This window comes from Toxotes jaculatrix, chromosome 1, assembly GCF_017976425.1.
Source record: "Toxotes jaculatrix isolate fToxJac2 chromosome 1, fToxJac2.pri, whole genome shotgun sequence".
Taxonomy (NCBI): domain Eukaryota; kingdom Metazoa; phylum Chordata; class Actinopteri; family Toxotidae; genus Toxotes; species Toxotes jaculatrix.
Window position 1 is genome coordinate 16,460,597 of NC_054394.1, and position 21,380 is coordinate 16,481,976.

At 40.1% G+C, this 21,380-nt stretch overlaps 1 protein-coding gene across 1 annotated transcript; it reads left to right on the forward strand.

Annotated features, from left to right (window-relative positions):
• The first annotated feature begins 3,793 nt into the window (after positions 1-3,793).
• dbndd1 (dysbindin domain containing 1) lies at positions 3,794-20,621 on the forward strand. Its single transcript, XM_041043757.1, has 4 exons — positions 3,794-3,878; positions 7,178-7,321; positions 12,202-12,339; positions 20,409-20,621. Exons 1-4 carry the CDS (start codon positions 3,848-3,850, stop codon positions 20,561-20,563), a joined length of 468 nt encoding a protein of 155 aa, XP_040899691.1. The 5' UTR covers positions 3,794-3,847; the 3' UTR covers positions 20,564-20,621.
• Positions 20,622-21,380: the final 759 nt, after the last annotated feature.

The window sequence follows — 21,380 nt, forward strand, 5'->3', positions numbered from 1 at the left end:
TGATATCTCTAATTGAATACAACAAAGTGAAAGAAAAATATATTGTGTGCAGAGAAATAAGTTCATCCTTCAAGTCAAGGTAGTTGCCCAAGACCTGATATCATGTTATGTAGTAAAGTGAAGATGTACGTTGAGCATGACTGCTAGTAAACAGAGAATTAGTGGGGCATAACAACAGCCAAGTGGTCTAATGTAAAGATGAGGGTAGGTAGGACTGCGCTCTGAGGAACTTCTGTGGGGAAGATTCAGTGTCCATATGTGATAGTATTACTGTAAAGTGCAGTTTGAAAGTTCAATAAAGATGTGACATCTTTTGTCACTTACTCATTATAAGAAGTTATTGTTTTATAAGCTTCTCAGTGGCAGCCCTCAGCTAAAGCAGAGAAAACTGGATTCATAAAAGCCTTGTAAAATGTAAAATGTGAGTTTACTCATATTGAATTATTGCATGCAGAAACTGCAATTCCTTCACCAGATGTGTTCAATAACGTAGCTCACTTGTGTGGTCCTTTGTTTAAAGGGGTCAGTTAGACAAGTGAAACTTGTAAGGCCACACAAAGACCACAACAGCAGCACGGCACCTACGCTAAAAATCTTCCCAGTACTTGTTTGTTGAGTTTTTATTTGATTTTTATGTTGTTGGGGTTTTTTAAAATATTTTCTCTATACGCATTTACACACACACACACACACAGACACACACACACACACACACACACACACACACACCACCTTTTACGATTTTTTATTTTACTTAAACTCAGTTAACCTTAACTCAAATTTGAACTGAAAAGAATTGTTAGAAAATGTACTGTCTGCTCCCACACCACATTGTGTGGATAGTTTGGACACTGCATTCCAATACATGGCATTAAACAACCACATATCTACACAGTGTACTTTGCCTCCTTGGTAATTACTGCATTAAACCTCTGCATATGAATATGAGGCCCCATGTTCAAATGATGTTTCCTGTAACCATACTGGTCAGGATTCAGAGAATGGTTGTGTTTGAGGTGGTTCTGAAGTAGTTGCAGATGGTCTGAAATACCCCAATGAAGACAGAAGGCTTGAAGAACGAGAACGAGTTTGTCATTCTTCCGCTGGTGTTAACAAAATTAGAAGAGTCCTCTTTCAGAGAGGACTCTTCTATACAAGGAGCTATCAGAGGGAAAGACGTGAAGGGAAAAAAACATTACTTATGAACTTATAAGGGTCTTTGTAACAATAATACTTTAATGCAGACCTGTCACATCTGTATTTAACTGGATAAAAATGGAGCAAAATTGAATTCAATTTATTTACATTATACAATCGAGCACTTAAAACAAGTGTATGAAAATATTGCTTTTCTTGGGATTACGCTTTTGAAAATAAACTTTGACTTGTTATAGTAGGAAAAGCACAAGTGCTACCAGTGACATTAATTTTGACTCTGTTCTGTTCAAGTGTCACTAAGTCAATAAGTCGTGACAGTGTGACAGTGACCCAGCATGCACAGTACCCTGATACTGAAGTAGCTAAGTCTCATTCAGCCATTGTTCATTTTATGTGACATTTCAAAGCATGCTCTGTGAAAAAAGGCCTATTGATACTCCACAATTAAATTCTAAAAGGTAAAGGACAAAGTTGTTTTTGCTATGTGTTTATTGAATGGAAATGCAGCATACCTCCATCCCTCACAATATCCATGCTAGCTGCTGTACTAATTAACATCAGCATGCCAGCATGCACACGACAATGTTAACATGCCGATGTTAAGCAGGTATTATGTTTACCATGTTCACTATCTTAGTTTAGCATGCTGTCATGCTAACATTTTCAAATTGGCAGTAAAAACAAAGTACAGCTGAGGCTGATGGGAATGTCGTTAGTTCAGCAGGAATTTGGTTGTAAACCAAAGTTTTGGACTATATAAATTTACAACTTAGTCGTGGTGCGAGATGAAAAGTCAGATGATCATCAAAGTGATTATAATTCATCTTGAGAGTTACATCAACACAAATTTTATGGCAATCCATCCAATGATTATTTAGACATTTTAGTTTAAACCACAAATGGTAACTTCATGGAGATGCTAGAGAGTCAGGATTCATCTTCTGGGCACCATGGATATTTATAACAAATGTTAAGGCAATCCATCCCATAATTGTCAAGACCTTCCACAAACAAAACAGAAATTTTGGTCAGTGTGGAAAAGTTCCTTCATATGCCACTTCTGTGCAAGAGAGCATAAAAAAAGTATAGCCCATGCCAACTGTGCAGTACCCAGGAGTAAACAAGTTTAACTGCTTGCTTCAACCAACTTCCTTTAGAAAAGTATCTGTCTGAAAGTGTCTGACAGTTTAGTAGTTGATCATTCAGGTCTGACACCACACCATGTACAGTGAAACTGACAATGTATATACAGTATACATACACTGCTTTGCCTATGTGAACAGAAGATCCTCTTGTTGGGGCAGGGCTGTGGATTACTAGTTCAGCCTTTTTTTCAATTAAGTTCAATTTGTGTGTAGCCACTTTTTTTTTTACTTTAGTGATTGAGCGAGCCGCCCTTTCCTTTTTATAATAAAACCAATTCCAGTAATATAAGATCAAAGTGAATGAAAATATAAGACTTGCCATGGTGTGTCTTTGATGTTTGATTTGACCTATTAAGTTGTGTCTGTATTGTTCTTTGTCTGTGTGTATGAGCTACTAAATTTCTTTCCCCTCGAGGAATTAAACCATTAATTTTGCCAAATCCACTTAATACTCCATATTGTTAATTTGGGGCCTGTCAATAGTGTTTCTAACAAGAAAGGGGCTTAAATTTCTCTTTGTTTTTTGCTGCTTCTTGCAGTAGACTGTAGTCACAGAAGTCACGAATCTACTACGCTGATGGTGGTACAGTTTGTGGTTTCTAATAGATTTATGTCATGACAGCATAATTTATGTCATGACAGCATAATCACAGCACATCACACACAGACTACCTGAAGCCTTCTGATCCCACCACTAGAGGGTGAGCTCTACTAGCAAATTCCCCTCAGCAGAAATAAGCACCATTTCGTGCTTTTCTGAAAATACAGGATTCATTATTTGTGATCTCTCCCAGATATAAGTCTTTACACTGTGTCACATATTTCTTTTAATTATCTGCTTTTCTGTCATCCAGCTGGGTATGTTTGGCATGAGCTGCTCAGGTTTAACAACTTGTATATGCACACATTGTTATGCCACATTCATACATCCACATACACACAGAGGGGATACTCTTTCATTCACACATGGTCACGCACACAATTTCCCCCCCTCCAGTGGTCCATAACCCTCCCTGACTCCCCCATTCTCTCTCTCTCAATCTGGGCAGGCTGCCAGCTCAACCCTCCCTCCCTTTCTCTCTCTCTCTCTCTCTCTCTTTCACACTCTTTAGCTCTGGATCTCTCTCTGTGTATTCTCTACATACCAAGCCAAGCCTCACAATACTGCGTTTACTAAACCAAGTGGCTTGGAAATTTGCAGTGATGTCGCTGTTCCCAGACCCCCCTCACTGTGGTGGACTCGCTCTGTGAGGCAGTGCAGCACTCAGACAGCTCTGATGGCAGAGCAGAGCAGGTGGACTGTGAGAGACGAGAAACCAACATCACCTGTTTGGCAAATCTAGAGCAACAGAGGACTGGAAAAGGAGGAGGAGCAGAGTCTTTGGAAAGCTGAGGTCTCGCTGTGTGTACCCACCCCTGCTCTCTCTCATATGCACACACACAGACACACTCTCCCCTTGCCTCTCCCTTCTTCCCTCCCTGTTTGTCTCCTCCACTCTCCGATGCTGGTGTGGTGAACAGCAGGACACTCTCTGCTAAGCTGCATGGAGGCACAGGGAGGGGCAGGGAGCCCAGGTAAGAGCCATTTTCTATTCTTTGTTTTCTCTATGCCACGTCCTTTGTCACATTACCCGAGCATGGCTGTTGTAAAGTGTCTTGACTTGTGCCGTGAATTGCCTGTCTGCTCTAAGTCTCTTTCTTCACATGTTCATTATGTTTGCATTGTGGGAGACACTTTATGAACCAGTGGACCATAACCACCATGAATAATGTTTATCATATGAGCTGCTCTTGAATCAGGTTACTGCATTTTACTTTCTGGTTAGTCAAGATGTGCTGATATATGTTAGTTTTAAATATAGCAGTGCACCAGTACTCTGTCTCTGATCATTTTCCTCTCCTAGGATTCGGTTGTGTTTGGTTCATCTCTACATTCAAGCTTCATGTTTAATGTATTGCAGTGCAGGTCTTTTTATATCCTCACACTATAGGTCAACCACACAAAAGCTGGATTGATAAAATACAAAGTGCAGTACAATAGTGGATGCATACGGCCTTTGTATAAAGGCCTGTGCAGTCTGGTAGCCCTGCACAATGCCACAATGCCTCAGTGCTACTGTTGTACTGTAAACTCTGAATATTCAAAGGTTTGATCATTTAACTATGTTTACATACAGTGTTGGCTAAGTATTGTCAGCTATCTAAGTCTTAAATGACATGCCCATGTAGGACAAATAATAACATTAACTTTGATAAATAAAAGACATTCATCTCATAACAAACAAAGTGAAGCAAAGCAGTTACAAAGATAGTTTATCTGTGAGTACATTAGCTGCCTTCGATCCTACACTGTGCAGTCAACCACTATCAAAATGCTGCTTAATTGCTCTCTTGTACCTTGAGGTAAAACAATATCTCTGGAGCCATGAGGAGAGGCAAATCGCTTACTGTTGTTTATATACAGTATTTGAGAACAACATGTTCATGCTAATGGCCAGAATGATCTGTCTGTGATAAACTGGAAAATTATTTGTTCATTAAGATGAGATTGAATTAGAGGAAGCATCATTATTATGATATAGCACAGAAAAGGGTCACAAAGTGTGACTTCTGGATGGCAATATTGACCAACAGTCATTCTGCGTTAAGAAATTAGCAGTAGATAAAACATTTCCAGTCTTAACTGTGAGGAGTAAGGAGTTAATACTAATGGAGAATGCATCATAATACAATAAACTACTAAGATAAAGGGTGTAAGACAGAGAGAAGTCAGCAAGCACAATGACCTGATGAAAAAGGGTGTTGAGAGAGCATGTTAGCTCCTCCTGCCTGAGCTACACAGTCAAAAGCTGATTGATTTATTGAACCGGGACAATGAGTTTGATTAGACTTTTGGCAAATGTACAATATCTCATTTCCTCTTTCTCTCTCTCTTTCTCTTTCTCTCTCTCTGTCTCTCTCTACATCTTTCTCCATCTGTCTGTCAGTCTGGGGTTAGCTGATTCACAGACGGTCATGGCTGACAGCTTGAGACAGGGTCAGTCATAGCCTGAAAAGGGCACATGTGTGATAGCTGACTGTCCTTTACCAGCAGTAACTTATATTCTCACTATTTACTCTGGTTTCCTCACAGTCCTTTCAGCAGGTGGAGGCTAGATCAGGCCATCTGTGTAAACTTGTCCTCCTTTATGTGTAAATAATACTGTTACTCATGTCAATATAGCTACACAGACATTCTTGAGAGATTTATTTCATCCCAAGTCTAATATCACAAACATGTAAAGAGCAAAAATTGTTTTAGGGTACATTAGTAGGATTTGGCCTTGGGTGGATAGATGGACAGATGGTCAAGAATAGTAATTTAGCAAAATCTCTACAATGAGTGTTTGCTGAAGAAGGTGATGGAAAGGGAAACCGAAGCTGCTGGTCGACAGTCTAAATATTGAACAAACATTTCATTAAGGCAACAGAGGTAATGCTATAGTCTTTCAGTTTGTGTGGTTCCTCACTGGGCAAATCAATCAATAGCCAGCAATGAACAATGGGCTTCTCTGGGTGAAATCAGAATCCATCATGTTCAGGCTTGGTCTTGGCTTTAATATACTTTTATTTCGTCTGAAAAGAGAAATTCAACTGTCTGGGAACATATTGCGAGTCAAACTGGCACCAGCCATCTGGTGAGGCTCACCAGGAAGCCATGCTATACTCCCACACTACTTTCCATCAACTCTGCATGTTACCACTAAAACAACCATACTGCCATCGTTTTTGCTAAACGTTGCTCCATGCTCACAGTCTTTTTTTTTTTTTTCTGGTATTTTTTTTCTTTTAAATGTCAGTGGTTTGTTTTTTTTTTACCCAACATGCTTGATCTGTTGCAATTGTCTGTTGTAATCACATCAGAAGAACTTCAACAGCATGCAACTTGGAAATTTTAGGCTGCAATCCTCCAAATTCTAATTTGGAGGATTCTTTCAATTAAATGTGCAGAGTTTCTGTACTCCTTACCTCACTCAGCCTCATCAAACACCCCACTGTGTTTTCAGCTGTGTCAAACAGGTCAACACATAACCTTGATCAGGTTTAACCAATTTAGAGTTCGTGCATTCTCCTGCATTTAAAGGGATGCTATTTTAAGTACCTTCTATTTTCAGATTTTGTTAATAGCCTGTGTAAACATGGTTTTCTATTTTGAATGGATGTTTGAGATGTTTTTCAGCTGGCTTTAGAGAAGAGCACGACCATGCTTTCAGAATACATTTTCTTTATGGAAATGTTAAAATGGCAGCAGTGGCAACTGTTGAATTAGACGTCTGCCTGCAGCCTGGTAAAACTCCTTTCAAGGAATCACATCTATAAAACATTTAATACCTAAATGAGCACAGCAGAAATTGATGTGGAATTGTCAGAGTGTGTAGACTTGTATAGACTGTGTGAATGTTGTACAGAATGTATTAAAAGAAAAAAAAAGGACAAACGGAAAGCAAAATTGAGATAGTCAGGTATGACAGTGGACAGGTGGGGATTAATGTCAGGTTTTGATTTGGTAATTGAGTGGAAAATATAACAAACAGGGAGGATAATCACTTGACTGACAGACACTGGAGAGAACATTGACTTCTTTCAGTTCTTGTGATCTCTCTAGCAATTTGTTCCTCTTCACTACCCCAAGATGTGTCTTTGCAGATTTCTCTGCAGTTTTTTGATGCCTTAAATTGTTCTGGGTTAGATCTAGACCTTAGATCCACAGTAAGTTAAGTAGAGCAAATAAGCCAGTATCTTCAATGTAATCTTTTGTTTAAAATCTAAAAACCTATAATCAGCATCTTTGCTTTTTATTCTTATTATTTTTCTGTGTCTATGTGTACTGATAGAGCCCAGTAAAGATATCCAGAAGCTGCTGAAGCCCTCCAGCTCAGGCGACCTATCCAAGGAGTTGTTCCAGCACCCAGCAGGGGAGGAGGAGGGTAGCCTGTCCGGGCACACTGCTAGCCTGCTGCACATCACTGAGAAGAGACGTGAGTACCAGCGATTTTAACAGTGATGAATATTTATTGGTGGTAAAGAGGCATTACAGGCTAACTGTGGGTGGAAGATGCCTTCAGCAAGATACCTGATCAATATCAAGAGTCTTCAATAGAGAAGGAGATGAGGTAGGAGGGCAGAGGACATCCTGCTTCCGTTCGAGAGAGTCTCATCAGTGACATTCACTGCTCTATCGATCTACAGTAAAATATAGGAACACATTATGAATCTTGTAGCATAGGCCTGTGGAGCACTAATGCATTAGCTAAGCTTCACGACATTCCACACATTTAGTTGTACACTATCCACAGAGTACATCCTCATATGATAGAATCCATGTTGATCTAATCAGATTTTGAAACCCACTGAATGATCACTGTCTACTTTAGATATTCTGGTCCCCACATTCTCAAAGAGTGGCTGCAGCTTAGCCTTGGTTGAAAGGACTCATTGTGCATCAGTCCCATACAGAGGCTTCCCTGTACATGCCAGACTCAGAGCCCAGGGCACAGAAGCACAGAGATGGATACTGGGGATACATGGGTGGCAAGGCAGCCTTTATCTGCTTCACTAACTAAACACTTTTTCAGAGAGACAACTCATCCATAGGCAAATGTCTGTGTCTCTGTGATTTAATGTGACTGACTAACTAGCCGTGCCACCTGGCAAGTCAGCTAATAGTGTGTGGCAAGAGAGGTAGAGGGAGATAAGGACAAGCCAAGACCAATATAAAGAAAGACTATCGTTGGTTCAAATATTTAAAAAAAGAAAAGAAAAATAAGAAAAAAGCTGTTAATATCCCATTACAAAAAAATAGATGATTTAAACAAAATAACCATCCCTCTTCCCCATTCAGTGCCATCACCATATCAAGAGTTCAGGACTCAAATTTCACATTTTACTCTTCTTTTTTTTTTTTTTTACTTTTTATGGAGGTCATTCATCAAGGTTTTGTCCACATGCCTCAGAACCACATTGCAGCTTCATCTTGAATGCAGAAACAAATTATTTCCTAGTGCTGCAGTTTTATTTTCATAAGGGGGGCCACAGTTGCTCCTGAGTCATCTTAAACATTTATTTTTAGGCCAAGAGCAAACAAGCTACCTTAAAAAGACAAACATCTTCATATCCTAGAAGGAGCAAGTTGTCATTTGGTCAGCTAAACCAGTACCAGAAGATACAAACCTATGTAAAAGTGCAGTCTAGAGAAATTGCATTTTGGAATTGTGATTTGGTGGATGTGCAGAAAATGAAGATTAAAAATTTATGGTGACTGCTGTGGAGTAGTTGGAGAGCGAAAGCATTGACCTTTAACAGCAGAAACTGGGAGTTAAAAGGAAGAACAAAGAAATAAAAAAAAAGACTACCTTCAAAATTAAAACTAATAAATTGTTATGCAGCTCTTTTCCTGTAAACCAGGCTTTATTCACCAAGCTGTTTCAGCTAACTTTCCTTCATCAGACTGGTAAATAAAGCATGATGTGCAGGAGAAGAGTTGTGTGACATGTTTTAATTTTGATGGACTTGCATTGAGCCTCTCACTGGTCTGCACCTTGGTGTGTGTACATTCTCAGAGTTAGAAAGTACAGCTCATATACCTATCAGGTGCTGAATAGCAAACAATACAACAGAAAATAACCTTGTCACAGAGTCAGATGGTGTATGAACAGCTGCCTGTGTTACTGTGAGTAAAAAAATAAAAATGTGCAACACAACATATTGTTCAGAGAAAATATATTTTGGCATTGCATGTTTAATATTCTATGTCAGTAGCTTAGTCTTGTCTCAATTGTCTTCATGCAATCAGAGCCTTAGCCATCATTACAAGCTGTTCAGGCTGGATTGATGACCTCAGAGCCCTGAAGAGAGGGGAGGGTATTACACACATCTTACATGCAAGGCACATCCCCTCTGCTCCCTTACTCTTATCCATTCTCCCAAATGTGAACTCCTCCCTCCTACCCATCCTCCCTATTCTTTGTTCCTTCAAATGAATCCATCTGTACCTTTCTACATGCAGAGAGAGGAAAGAGGAAAAAAAGGAAAATAGGGACTGAAAATGAAAGGAAAATCTTTTTATAGGACGTCAAACGGAAAGTATGCAACCAATTATTTTATTAATGTGGTATTCTGTGATATTCTGAATTAAAGGAAACATATTACTTTTCAGTTTTTCAGAATTGAAAGGACGTCACTAAAAAGGCATAAAGTGTGAGATTAAGAGCATTGCTTTTAAAAAATAAAGATATGTCAAGAAGGAATCTTAATGGATCAGAACATACATATTTGACTATATGGGCCACCAGGCTGTATGCCTGCTTTAAGAGGAAGCAGTGGTCTTTTACATCATTCATCTGCTCTACACACAAAGTCCTCTTTTTTTTTTTTTTAGTCTCAGCGTGAATTCTCTATTGTCAGTCCTCCCCACTGGCATCTCCCCTGATTGGCTTTTGAGATGGAGGCAGTTGTTTCAGTGTCTCTGCCTGGGAGAGAAAACGTACTGATCAATTATTCAAGGAGAAAGGGTGTGGGAGAGGAAAAAAGAGATGGGGGAGAGGTGGTTAAAAAAACAAGTGCAGCAGAAGGGGAAAACGCTTGTAACCACTTCACAACAATGGCAGAAAATGATGGAATATTTTCTACACCTACCTTTCCTCCCCTTCCTGTCTTATTGTTTCACATTTAGCTGCTTATCCATCTTTATCTCTCCCTCATCTCCCATCATCCTGCCTCTCTCTCTCATCTCTTCTTCTCCACAGTTTCCAGCCTCCCTGTTTCACTGCCTCTAGTTGCTTCACTCTTTTTCTCCTGAAAAAGGGGTCAAAAAGACTGATTGCTGCCTTGCAGCCTGTGGGTGAAAGCAAACACGTATTCACAGAAACATTCAAGAAGCAACCTGAAGTAATGAAAAATATGAAATAAAAAAAAAACAGGTTGTACATGATTGTGTGCATATGTTGCATATTACAGTGTTTTGCCATTGAATATAAACAACCACTATCAGACATCAGACATAGAAAAATGGCTTATATGTGGTTTTGTGCTGAGTGATGTAAGGATGGGAACTGATAGCATAACCCTTTAATAAACTCATAGTTTTCAAGCCTTCAAATGTATAAATGTATTCATTGTTATTTACAGAGTCAGGTAATGTCATTTTCAAAGGGAGATCTTTTCTCAGTCCAATATGATGACTGAAATGTATCAGGATGGCAGAGCAAGCTTTAAATTATTCTATAGCTAAGTGGTCACTGGTGGTGAAATGCTAAAATTGAAGGTAGTTAAATATCCGTTTAACTGTGGGATAATAAACCAAGGAGACACATGAGACAGGCCATGACTGAGGCAGGATACATGAGTCAAAACCTTATGTGATCTAAACAGAAACATGTAATAGAAAGGATGATCAATTTTTTTTTTTTTTTTTTTTAAAAAGCAGGTTTCTTTCTTGGAGAGTTATGTTGGAAAAATGACAATCAAGGCCTTTAAACAAGATTTCAGGGGTTAAGAGGGTATCTAGGATTATCAGCTTTCATTATGTTCGGTGACAATCAACAGTAGATGTCTGCAGGGCAGGGTTTTAGAGTCTGGGATTTGGTATAATTATGAATTTAATGTGTAATTTTAATCAAAAATATATGGGGGGCTACAATGGAGCCCTGATGGATCCCACAGGTGATTACTGCAAAGGAGGATGAGAAATAATTTGTTTTAAGGAAACATGTTTTATAGTTATAGTTTCTCTTGAAGGATTAAAGTGTAGAAGGATTAAAATAGCAATACCATTTCCATTTTCTGTCATCTTACTCTTCCCATGCTCTATCAGGAGGATGAAGCAGGGAACTAAACAAGGCAACAGACAAAGAGCAGCAGGAGAGTGGGCTCTGCTTCTTCAGCCTGAAGCATTGCCTTAAACAGCCTGGAAAACAGCACGCAAACACAGGATAATAACAGCTTTCAACCTGTCGCACAACCCATCATTTTCTTCACAAAGTCACACCCACAAACAATCAGTGAAGTGTTTCATTCAGGCTTGGTGTTGCGTGGCACGCAGGCATCCACTGATTCATGAGGAAATACAAATGTACCTCCATCTCGCTCAATGAGGCCTCCAAATATCTTTCTTATTATTAATGGTAGATTAGTTCAGCTCTATTACACACAATTGGCTCCTAACTTGGGTGGTGCTAGGACAAGCAGATGTTCTTGGACCCTCTTTGAATAGATTTTACTTTACATATATCACAGTAAAATTTCAGCTTTGTTGGCAGTCTGATTGGAGTGCTGGGTCTGGCATCTGTGATATTGACCCTGTTGTGCGCAGCAGTGGAGAGCTCTGCATGCGAAAGAATCGGAGGCTTCTGTAGAAACGAACGAAAAAAATGGAGGGAAAAAATGACAATGAAAAATCACAATGAATTAAAGAACAGGCTATTTTCATCTTTACTGACTTGTTTCAATTCTTCAGTCACTGCCTGTGTTAACTCTCTGACTACAGTGGCAAGCACAGAGGCAGATTCAAGAAATCTGCAGTGACTGAAATATTTCTGAAGAAGAGAGCTCTCAGTTTTACAAGAGATGTGCAGATAAGAGTGCATAAAAGAGTGAAAGTGATCTTCTCTCTCTTGAAATTGATTTTACTATAGCACCACAAGAGCAAACTATTGATTTAATTATGAGCACAGTGGCGATTCAAGAGCGGCATCACACGATGGTTTGAGGAGCTCTGTGTTCATAATAAATGCAGTTAATCCTCCACTTCTTTCAAGGACCAGCTTTTCTTCTGCACTGTCAGCAAAAGCCAGTAGATAGTTTTAATCTCTCAACTTCCCTCTGGACTAAAAGCAAGGTGTTTTCTCTCTCTGCCTCACAGAACCGCTGAGTAGTGTATCTTCTTTAGAGGTACATTTTGACCTCCTGGATCTGACTGAGCTGACTGACATGTCTGACCAGGAACTGGCTGAAGTCTTTGCTGACTCTGATGAGGAAAACCACAACGAGTTCCCATCAGGTAAGACCTGTTAAAAATTGAAATTCATATGTATTTAAACAAGTAGAACAAATATAAGGGGAAGGGGAACATCTTGTACCGCAAAACAATACCAAGGTTTGTGTAGAAAACAGTGCATGCTATGAAGATTTGATGATTATCCTCATAGAACATTCTCACTGAAGTCGGACCTTTGCAGTAAGTTCAAGCTATAAGTGACAATGATGTAACCACTGTGTATATATTGGTAGCACTAGACTAATGCATTAACATTTTACGTGTGCTGTTGGGTGTGCAGACAGATCTGCTAACCCACATATATATATACATATACATATACATATACATATATATATATATATATATATATATATATATATATATATATATACATACATATATATATATATAATTCAGGTTTGTCTGCTGATAAAAAGGAATAAAATCTCCCTGTGCTCTTTTCTTCAAGAGCCCGTATTACTTGCAGATTCTCAGGCTGCCCAGTGCATGCTTGGATAGCTGCCTGAATCTTACATAGTAATAAATAAGTATAGGAAGCTGCTGTAATCATGCTGCTGTATGACTACATGCATTATTAGTCTATCTTCCTAAAACTGTGTGGAAAAGCTTTGAGTGATATCCCCTGCATGCTTGACAATGCAGCACACATTCATGTGTATGAGGCTTCAAGTCAGAAGCACTCTGTTGCTTAATATAAGGTGACTGGCCTTAAAACTCTTGTAACATTGCCCAGTCAGTGAAGGGAGGCATCACTGCGACTCAGCAGGCAAACTATACTCAGTGGTCTGAACTCATGTCATGTCATGTCATGTCATCATCTGCCGCTTATCTGGGTCCAGGTCCACAACGTGCCGAAGTCCTACGGCACCTCCCATCTCATGACAATTAGGCCTCTGTGCTGCAGTTCACAGCCCGTCTCTCAGTTCTAATTAAGTCATTTATCATTGTCATATGTAACTCACAAGATTATCCAAAAACACATATTTTTCTGGTTATTTTATCCATTACCACTTTCTCAATAGTTTTTTCAGAAACTTTTTTGGACACAGTATATTTTGTTCATCTTCTTGTACTATGCTGAAAGTGCATATTTAATATATGCACTTAATACATTTCATCTTTTAATCACAATCAGCCTGAGTCTAGAGAAAAAAAAAATGCACAGTAGCCTACCTGTTTCTGGTGCACGTCTGCAGCCTCAAACCCGAAATGCTGGTTTTCTTGGGGAAAATGCCTTAACTCCGCTTCTGGTCCACCTGAAGCCATTTCACTAATGAAGCAGCAGGTGGAGCACGTTATACTGATAGCGTTAGCCTGACCTGTCCATGAGCAGCATGCCGCTTCTGATTGGTGAGCTTGGCAGGGGTAGGGAGGGGTGGTAGGGAGACGGCATGTATGTGTAAAATAGTTGACACAGCAGATCCTGGCTCAGTCAGGAGCACTGCAAAAAATGATCGCGTTGTCTGAAATCGCAATTTCGATCAGAAAACGATAAATCGTTCAGTCCCAGGCCACACACCGATCTTAATATATGCATTTATGCAAAAATGATTACAAACAACTGCCTTTGCTCACATGATAGTTTTTCAGCCTTTTGAAAGGCAGCATTTCCCAAATTATGTTTCCCTGCAGTCTTTTTCCTCAGCTCAGGAGTGAAAAGGAAAATCTAAAATAATAAGAGTGTCAGTGTTTTATTAGTCAGTAACCTAGGGGACGTAGAATAATATACGCATATATACTGGATGTGTGTAAAGCAGGAGTGTCATTTCATTATGGCCCAGTAGGGTCCTAAAAAAGGCCTGCTGAGCTGTAATGATTTGAAATGTCACATGACTCCTTCCCAGTGTTATGGATAAACTGACCTTAAACTAAAAAAGGGCGTTTAAACACACTTGAATGTCCCTTTTAATATTGTCTAATGTTATGATTCTTATGAGAAACAATTTCATTTGGATTATAGTAATTATCAACATTTAGAATCACAGCTGGAAATTCTTCCTTTCTGGAAAGCAGGAGTGAAAAGAAACAATGTTGTGTTCAGTTGCGACTGCACTGCACTCATCCCATATTAGCCAAATTAATCAAACACAGAATACGGGCCTCCTGCACACATTCACATTAAAGAGGTGAGACAGTTCACTCTGCATGTGTGTCACAGTAGCAGGTACAGAATAAAGGCTAGCACGTCCTTCTCAAGATTTGCAAAAGGAAGCACAAAATCTTGCCCATGTTTTATTTATGACCTGTGCACCTCATCCTGCATGCGGACTGCGAACTCTCTCTTCCACACACCCTCCTGCCTCTCAGCATGCACACAGGACTTCATGGCAGCTCACAATTCAAAGGTCTACTGACACACTTTAGACAAAGTCTTTCAAATATTGTGTATTCTATGCATGAGCAGTGTGAGTAAAAGTAAATGTTGACAATGTAATTTTTCTTCTTAAAATGTCAGACTTCAAATCGTGGGACCATCAACCAACTGCCCCACTTTGTTTAGCTGAGAATACATAATAGGTTCAAAACAGATATTCATCAGTCTGGTCTTTCACATTGCGACAGTGACATGACAGAGAACCTAATGGTGGACGTTGACTACATGAGTATGCAGAGATTGTAACTTTTTTGATTCCACTGCTTGAATTCCCTGAAACCAATGGTGCTGGGCAAAAGAGATTTTGTATGGGCAGACATCTCAGTCAGACAGCTGAGACAGTCATCCTAAGAATTAATAAAACAAGGTTTTCCGTTTATTTGTTCTACACGCTGCTTCCACTCAGATTTTCTCTTATACTGTCTTATTATAGCACCTCCTCCTTCTTCAACAACATCTTTCTCCTGCTCCCTTCTATTTTCTGTGTATTAGTACTGTTCCATATCACGGCACAGCTTGTTAAGTGTGAGCTATGATCCCAGTGGGCCATCTGTGGTCTACGCTGCTGTCTTCAGCTCCACAACCAATTATTTAAATTAAAGATGTTATACGGCACTCAGTGCAGAGGCGCATCTTATGTGCAAGAAAGAATAATTTTCTTTGTAAAACCTTGTGCAGTGTGGAGCATTCTTGCATTCTCAAGTAAAAATGTTTTACTAAAACTTAAAACAGTATTCCAGTTTATTATAAACACCAAGAAGATTCTCACTGCCGCAAGTGCTGAGATAACTGTGGTTGACCAGATAATCGCCATTATGGAGTTACTATAACAACTGAGCTACACTTGATGGATCATAGCAACAGATTTGTTTAAACACAGCCAAGCAGACTAAACAGTTTTAGCTTGTCCCCCACTTTTCAGTTGTGGCCATACAGTACAGGTGCAGGAAATTCAACAGCCAAGAGGCTCCCTGTCCAAGGCCTCACATCTGCTGCTCTCTGCAAATCAAGATGAAGTCCTGATCTCAGCAGATGGACAGCTATATACCACTGTGAGAAAAACAGAAACCCAATAATGATTAAATGTCTGCATTCTCAGAATGACATATCTAATTCAGCTGTTTTTGTTGTTAATTAATGTAAGTGACAATTTCACAATGAACAGTGTGTCATTCACTCTTCTATCTATTTTTACCTGCATAAATCATGAGTAAAAATAGATCAGTCATCTTAGAATGGGGCAAACTTTTCCCTTTCCCGCTAAGAGTCTTTAACTTTCTGACATGAGATGTATCATTTTGTGCTGTGTCTTTCTCCACCTTGCTTCCAAAAATCTCTAACCTCTTCATCAGTTGATGTCTCAGACACATCACAGACACAGTCCCTCCCCGCCTTCACAGTCTGTCTCTTAGCTTGCCTTCATCCCTCATTCCCAATCTCTTTCTCCATGTCAGACTCAGACAGCTGACGGCTTTTGCAGAGGAAGGAAAACAATGCCAGATAGATGCAGCCATCAAGATGGCTGTAGATGACTGAGTCTGCAGACAGATACTGCAGAACAAATGCACAGGGTCCTGCTTATAGGACTCCACAAGATCTACAGAAAATCTGATTGTGAAAGACATACAATACAGCTGTTTCAAAATAAGCTGAATTTTGATTCAAAGGAATAGTGTTATAGGCATCTGTAATGGAGCAGGTTGCTGTTTCACATGAGCAAAGACTGACTGTCAACAATGTTAAAACTAAATGTACATTATGTATTTATTTATTTTTGCAGGAAGTGTCTTGTAATGCAAGTGGTGTCAACACATACATGGTGTAAATTTACAATGTGAGTGAATTCCGCTTACGACTGCCACTGTCAGTGGTTTGAACACAATTGGGGCTGAATGTGCAAGCAATGGCACACAGGTTTGGTGCTGTAAGTCATTTTGGATCAAATAAAAAATGTAGTGTGTACTGCATAAGTCTCAGCTGTGAGGACCAGCTGTTCTGTTTCATCTGGATTCCCTAAAACCTCCTTCATTATTCAGCCCTTTAGTTTCAAGCAAAAGCCAGTTGTTTCTTGAACAATGCTGCTGTACCTATAACAATAAAATATTGCAAACTGAATTGTGACAGAAGCAGTTTAATGAAAGGTAGTTGGTTTATGTGGTCATAGCGTCATCATTGAGCTCAGGTTTGGGGGAGAATTAGAAGGTTTTTTAAATGTGGGTCAGGTAGTATTGAGCTGTGCTGTGTGAGCTCTAGGCTCTATGGGAAACTGCTGAGTGTGTTTGGAGGGCATGTAGGAGTTGAGGGGGAGGTTAAAGGAAGTACAGAGAGGAGACGAGGGGAGAGGAGAGGAGATGGGTTAGTGAGTTCATGCTAAATGTAGGTTCCTGAATAATTCACATTTCCTGCTAGAAACAGGGCCTTTCAAAAGCCATTTGAACAGTTATCATAATCCAAGAAACTGCACAGGCATATTATTTATGTATATTTATGTCTTGTTTGTTTTTGTTTTCTCTCTGTGTTTCTTTGCCTTTTCCCCTTTGTCCATTCCCATGATCCTCTCTTTCACTTTCAGCCATTGCCAGCTTAAAATTTATTTTATCACTCAATGGACAGTTGAAGCAAAAATTAGTAAACATGAACATTTGTATTTCATTACTGTATGTTTCCAGAATGCTGGGAACGTACAGTAATTAGTGTTTTATCAAGCGTCTCTTTCTAGAGCAGCTCTAGAGACACTGAACAAAAGGCTGACTTTGTGCAGTTGGTTTGTTCTTTGTTTTAAACTCAAATGAGCTTGATGAACCATAAAGTTTACCCACATCCCTGACAAACCACCACAGGCCTGGCTTTTGGCTCCTATTCTTTGTTGGGCAGTAACACGGTTTTAACTGATGACACAGCAAACTATACCCTATTGTGTTTCTGTTTGGTGGACTTTTCCCCGATCAAGTACTCTGAGCTGTGTTTTGGAGTGGGTAATTATTTTAAGGATTTGGCCAAGGATTTCTTTAGTAGACACGTGACGGTTGTGAAGTGATGCAGAAAATGGGGAACAATGAGGTTTGGAGACCAACTGTGAAAACAGAAAGCAAATTAAATTAAATTCATTGTCCATCCACAGTTTACACCAGCTTATCTGTATCACTCTCATTTGATCATATGATGTTATTGTTTCACTGCTGCATCTAGTTTGGTGTTGACTGTGGAGCAGAGAGAGAGAGAGAGAGAGAGAGAGAGAGAGAGAGAGAGAGAGAGAGAGAGAGAGAGAGAGAGAGAGAGAGAGAGAGAGAAAATTCTCCTGCAAACACAACCCTGCACGATTAAAGCGACATTAGAGAGCCTAATCAGTGATGTCAAAGCAGGTGTTTCCAATCTCCTAACACCTGTAGTGATGTCACTGCTTTCGACGTCGCCAGAGGCGTAGCACGTTGCAAAGTTTCAGCCCACAGAGAGGCTGTGTTGCAGCAGCAGCTCTCTGTCTCAGTGGTGATTTATCCTTCTGGAGCACAAGACCACATTTTGTAGCCCCTCTATAAAAGCTTCTTTCAATATAAAAGGTCATGGTCCAGCTCAACTTGCTGCCTTTGGGTTCACTCCAGGCTTTTAATGACATTATATATTATTATCTTTGAAAAATACTTGCCCCAGTTCACCAACACAGATTGACTTGTGTTGGGATTAGTATGCACAAATAATTTGAGTGTTGTTTCCTTTAACTGGGTTGAAAGATGGGGGCACTGTTGTTTGTATTGTTAGTTGTATTCTTGCGCATGTACAATGTACCATATAAACACAAATTTGGTGTTCTACGACAGTCGTTTTGCCTGTGCCCCCACAAGTTTTCTGTAGGAGAGCCTGAAACATAAAGTTATGCAGCAATACGCTAACTGAAAAATCTTAATGGCTGCTAGCCAGCAGCACAGATGGAATACAGCACAGTACCCCATAGCTTAGGGTATTCTGTGCATGTAACAGCAAGATATGCAAGGGACAAAAAGGAGGCGAATAAAGAAAGGGAAAATCTCTATGTTATAGGAGGTTATGTAATTACTTTGCCTCTAGTGTGCAAAAGTTCAGGTGTGCAAGCATTCATCAATGCGTGTGTTTCAATTATTTTACTGAATTAGTTTTCATCGGTCTTTCAATGAAATGTCAGGTCAGAAACGGGTCAACAGCAATCTGAGCAATGCACACAACGAAAGGAAACAAGACATGTGCATTACACAAACACGCTTTCATAAATAAAGTATGTGCCCATCGAAGAGACATATTTATATAACTACATAAACATAGCCAGCAGTTTTCAGCAAGCGTTTGTGACACTCGCTGCAGCAGACTCCTTCGTGCTGGTGAGGAGGTTGTTGTCCTGCTCATTAAAATCCACTGGAGACGCCATCAATCTTCTAAGATCAATGTCTTTTCTCCCTTCCCCCTTTTCTCCCTCTCTTTGTCTCTCAGTTTCTAATGTGTGTGAGGAAATGGATGTTGCTTTGGGGAGCTATATAAGCCAGGTACTGATTATAATGTTCACTTAGTAGACCCAACATTAGACTGAAAGGGGCAGTGAAAGGCAGAGTGAGCTGTCAGCGCTCTATCAGTCATTCCTTCTGTTGCCCTGTTGTCTCTCTGGTAGGTTGGACATCACCACCAAGTGGTGTGAAGTGGCATCGTAACTGTAATCTGCTGAGCGCACATTATCCACTAACTGTTCACTAATCTGCAATCTAAATGCTGACCCTCTAACATTGTCCATTGCCAACCCTGCTTGTATTATGCTGCATGTTCTTCTCCTCCTCTCCTCCATTCCTAGCTGTCCTATCTTCCACCTTTTCCTCCTTTTACCCAGCCTGGCCATCGGCAGGAGGGTCCCCCATATGAGCCGGGCTCTGCTCAAGGTTTCTTCCTGTTAAAAGGGAGTTTTTCCTTGCCACTGTCGCCTTAAGTGCTTGCTCTGGGTCTCCGTAAAGCCCTTTGAGACAATTTTGATTGTGGAAGGCGCTATATAAATAAAACTGAATTGAATTGAAATAGGCCATGAAACTGGAAAACTGTTTCTTTGAGTCACTTATATCAAAAGTACAACAAAATAAACAGTTGTTAAAAATGGCCAGGTTTTTGTGAGTTGCAGCAGAGAGACTATATGTGATATTTACATATTTACTGGTTTATAAAAAGAAAAAGAAGCATTACGTTTGTGGTGGATCATTTTAGATGCATCAAATGATATAGAAACTTTTTCTTACCTCATCCTAGCTGGTCATTATCTCATTTTTCACATTCCATTATAATCAGTGTGACCCCAATAATCTTGACTGAAAAACAATCTGTGGCCTGTCTAGAAATGGCTGGTATGTTTGTGTGTGTGCAGGCATGCTACATAGACTAAAGGTTTTAAATGGCCAGGAGACAAGCAAGCAGCAACTGTATCTTCCAAGGTCCCTGTTACATTTCAACAGCTGAGCTCTGGAGTTGTAAATATGCATTTAGCAGGTGTGGAGCTGCGTACACTGACACCAGTTAAGATTAAGACAGTTGAAGCTGAAATTATGTGAAACAAAACAGGTGTTGCAGAGTGAGTTCTTTGTCTGTTTCTTCTTACGTAAAATTAATTAAATAAAAACCCTCCATCTGTATTTTTGTCCTCCAAGACTTTGGAGTCCGGTTGGTAACAAGTCATTCTGTGTTTGGTTGCCAGGTTCCCAGCAGCCTGTGCTGCCCAGAGGTGGGTACATGCGCTCCCCCTCCTGGACACGCTGCAGCAAGGTCGAGACCCCACGAGAGAGAAAACACCACAGCGACTCAGACACTGCAGAGCCCTTAATGAAGCTGGAAAGGCCAAAGCAGCCATGAGATCTGATGTGAAACAGCCGGACCGCAGAGAGAGAAAACCCAGAGCCAGACAGACACAGCCAGAGTGGGAACACAAAGCGGACCAAGAGTACCCCCATCTGCCACCGTGCACTCACATAAAGTTTCATGGTGCTGAATAGACGAGTTCAGGTTGAACTCAGGACACTGTGCTCTGTACTCTAAAGATGTTGAGATGTGCAATGCACACTCTCCTTCTCTCTCCCTTTCCTCTCTTTCTTTCTCTATCTCTCACACACAAACAAACAAACACACATTGTCTTGTTCATGCAAGGGGTTTTCGATGCACTCTGGGCTGCCAGAAGATTTTCAGTTTTGTTTTTGAATGATAGACAGGGTATGAGGTCAGCAGAGTATCAGGACCTCCATCCTTACAGCCTCTCAGGGTGGGAAATAGTGACTGGACACTGAGATTGGCGCTAAAAGTTGTGGCCACAGTGTGAGGGTCAGGCCTTCCATGTGAAGTTCAGACACTGGGATTCACATTGAATTACCAGGACATGAACTGGAACATTAATCAGTTGTTCAAAATAAAATACTACGCTGAGGCTGTTACTTAATGTGCTGCTTGAAAATGTGGCAGAGCTTCCTGTTGCCTGTAAATAAGGTAACTTGAGCAGTGGGTTTCAGCAAGGCCAAGTTTTATCCATCAGAGCTTCTCCATCTAATTGAAAAATGTGTTATTTTAAATGCCTAAATAAAAACTTTGCACTTCTTTCACTGAATTGTATTTACATTGCCCCCACCCCCCCAGAATTATTGGCATTTGGTGCAGATGATTGAAAAGATAAACAGACCA

What these genes read in the sequence shown, in the direction of transcription:
- dbndd1 (XM_041043757.1), top strand. Translation starts at nt 3,848, where the DNA reads ATGGAGGCACAGGGAGGGGCAGGGAGCCCAG. An exon ending in GGGAGGGGCAGGGAGCCCAG is followed by an intron (nt 3,879 to 7,177) that starts GTAAGAGCCATT and finishes GTGTACTGATAG; the next exon opens with AGCCCAGTAAAGATATCCAG. An exon ending in CCACAACGAGTTCCCATCAG is followed by an intron (nt 12,340 to 20,408) that starts GTAAGACCTGTT and finishes TTTGGTTGCCAG; the next exon opens with GTTCCCAGCAGCCTGTGCTG.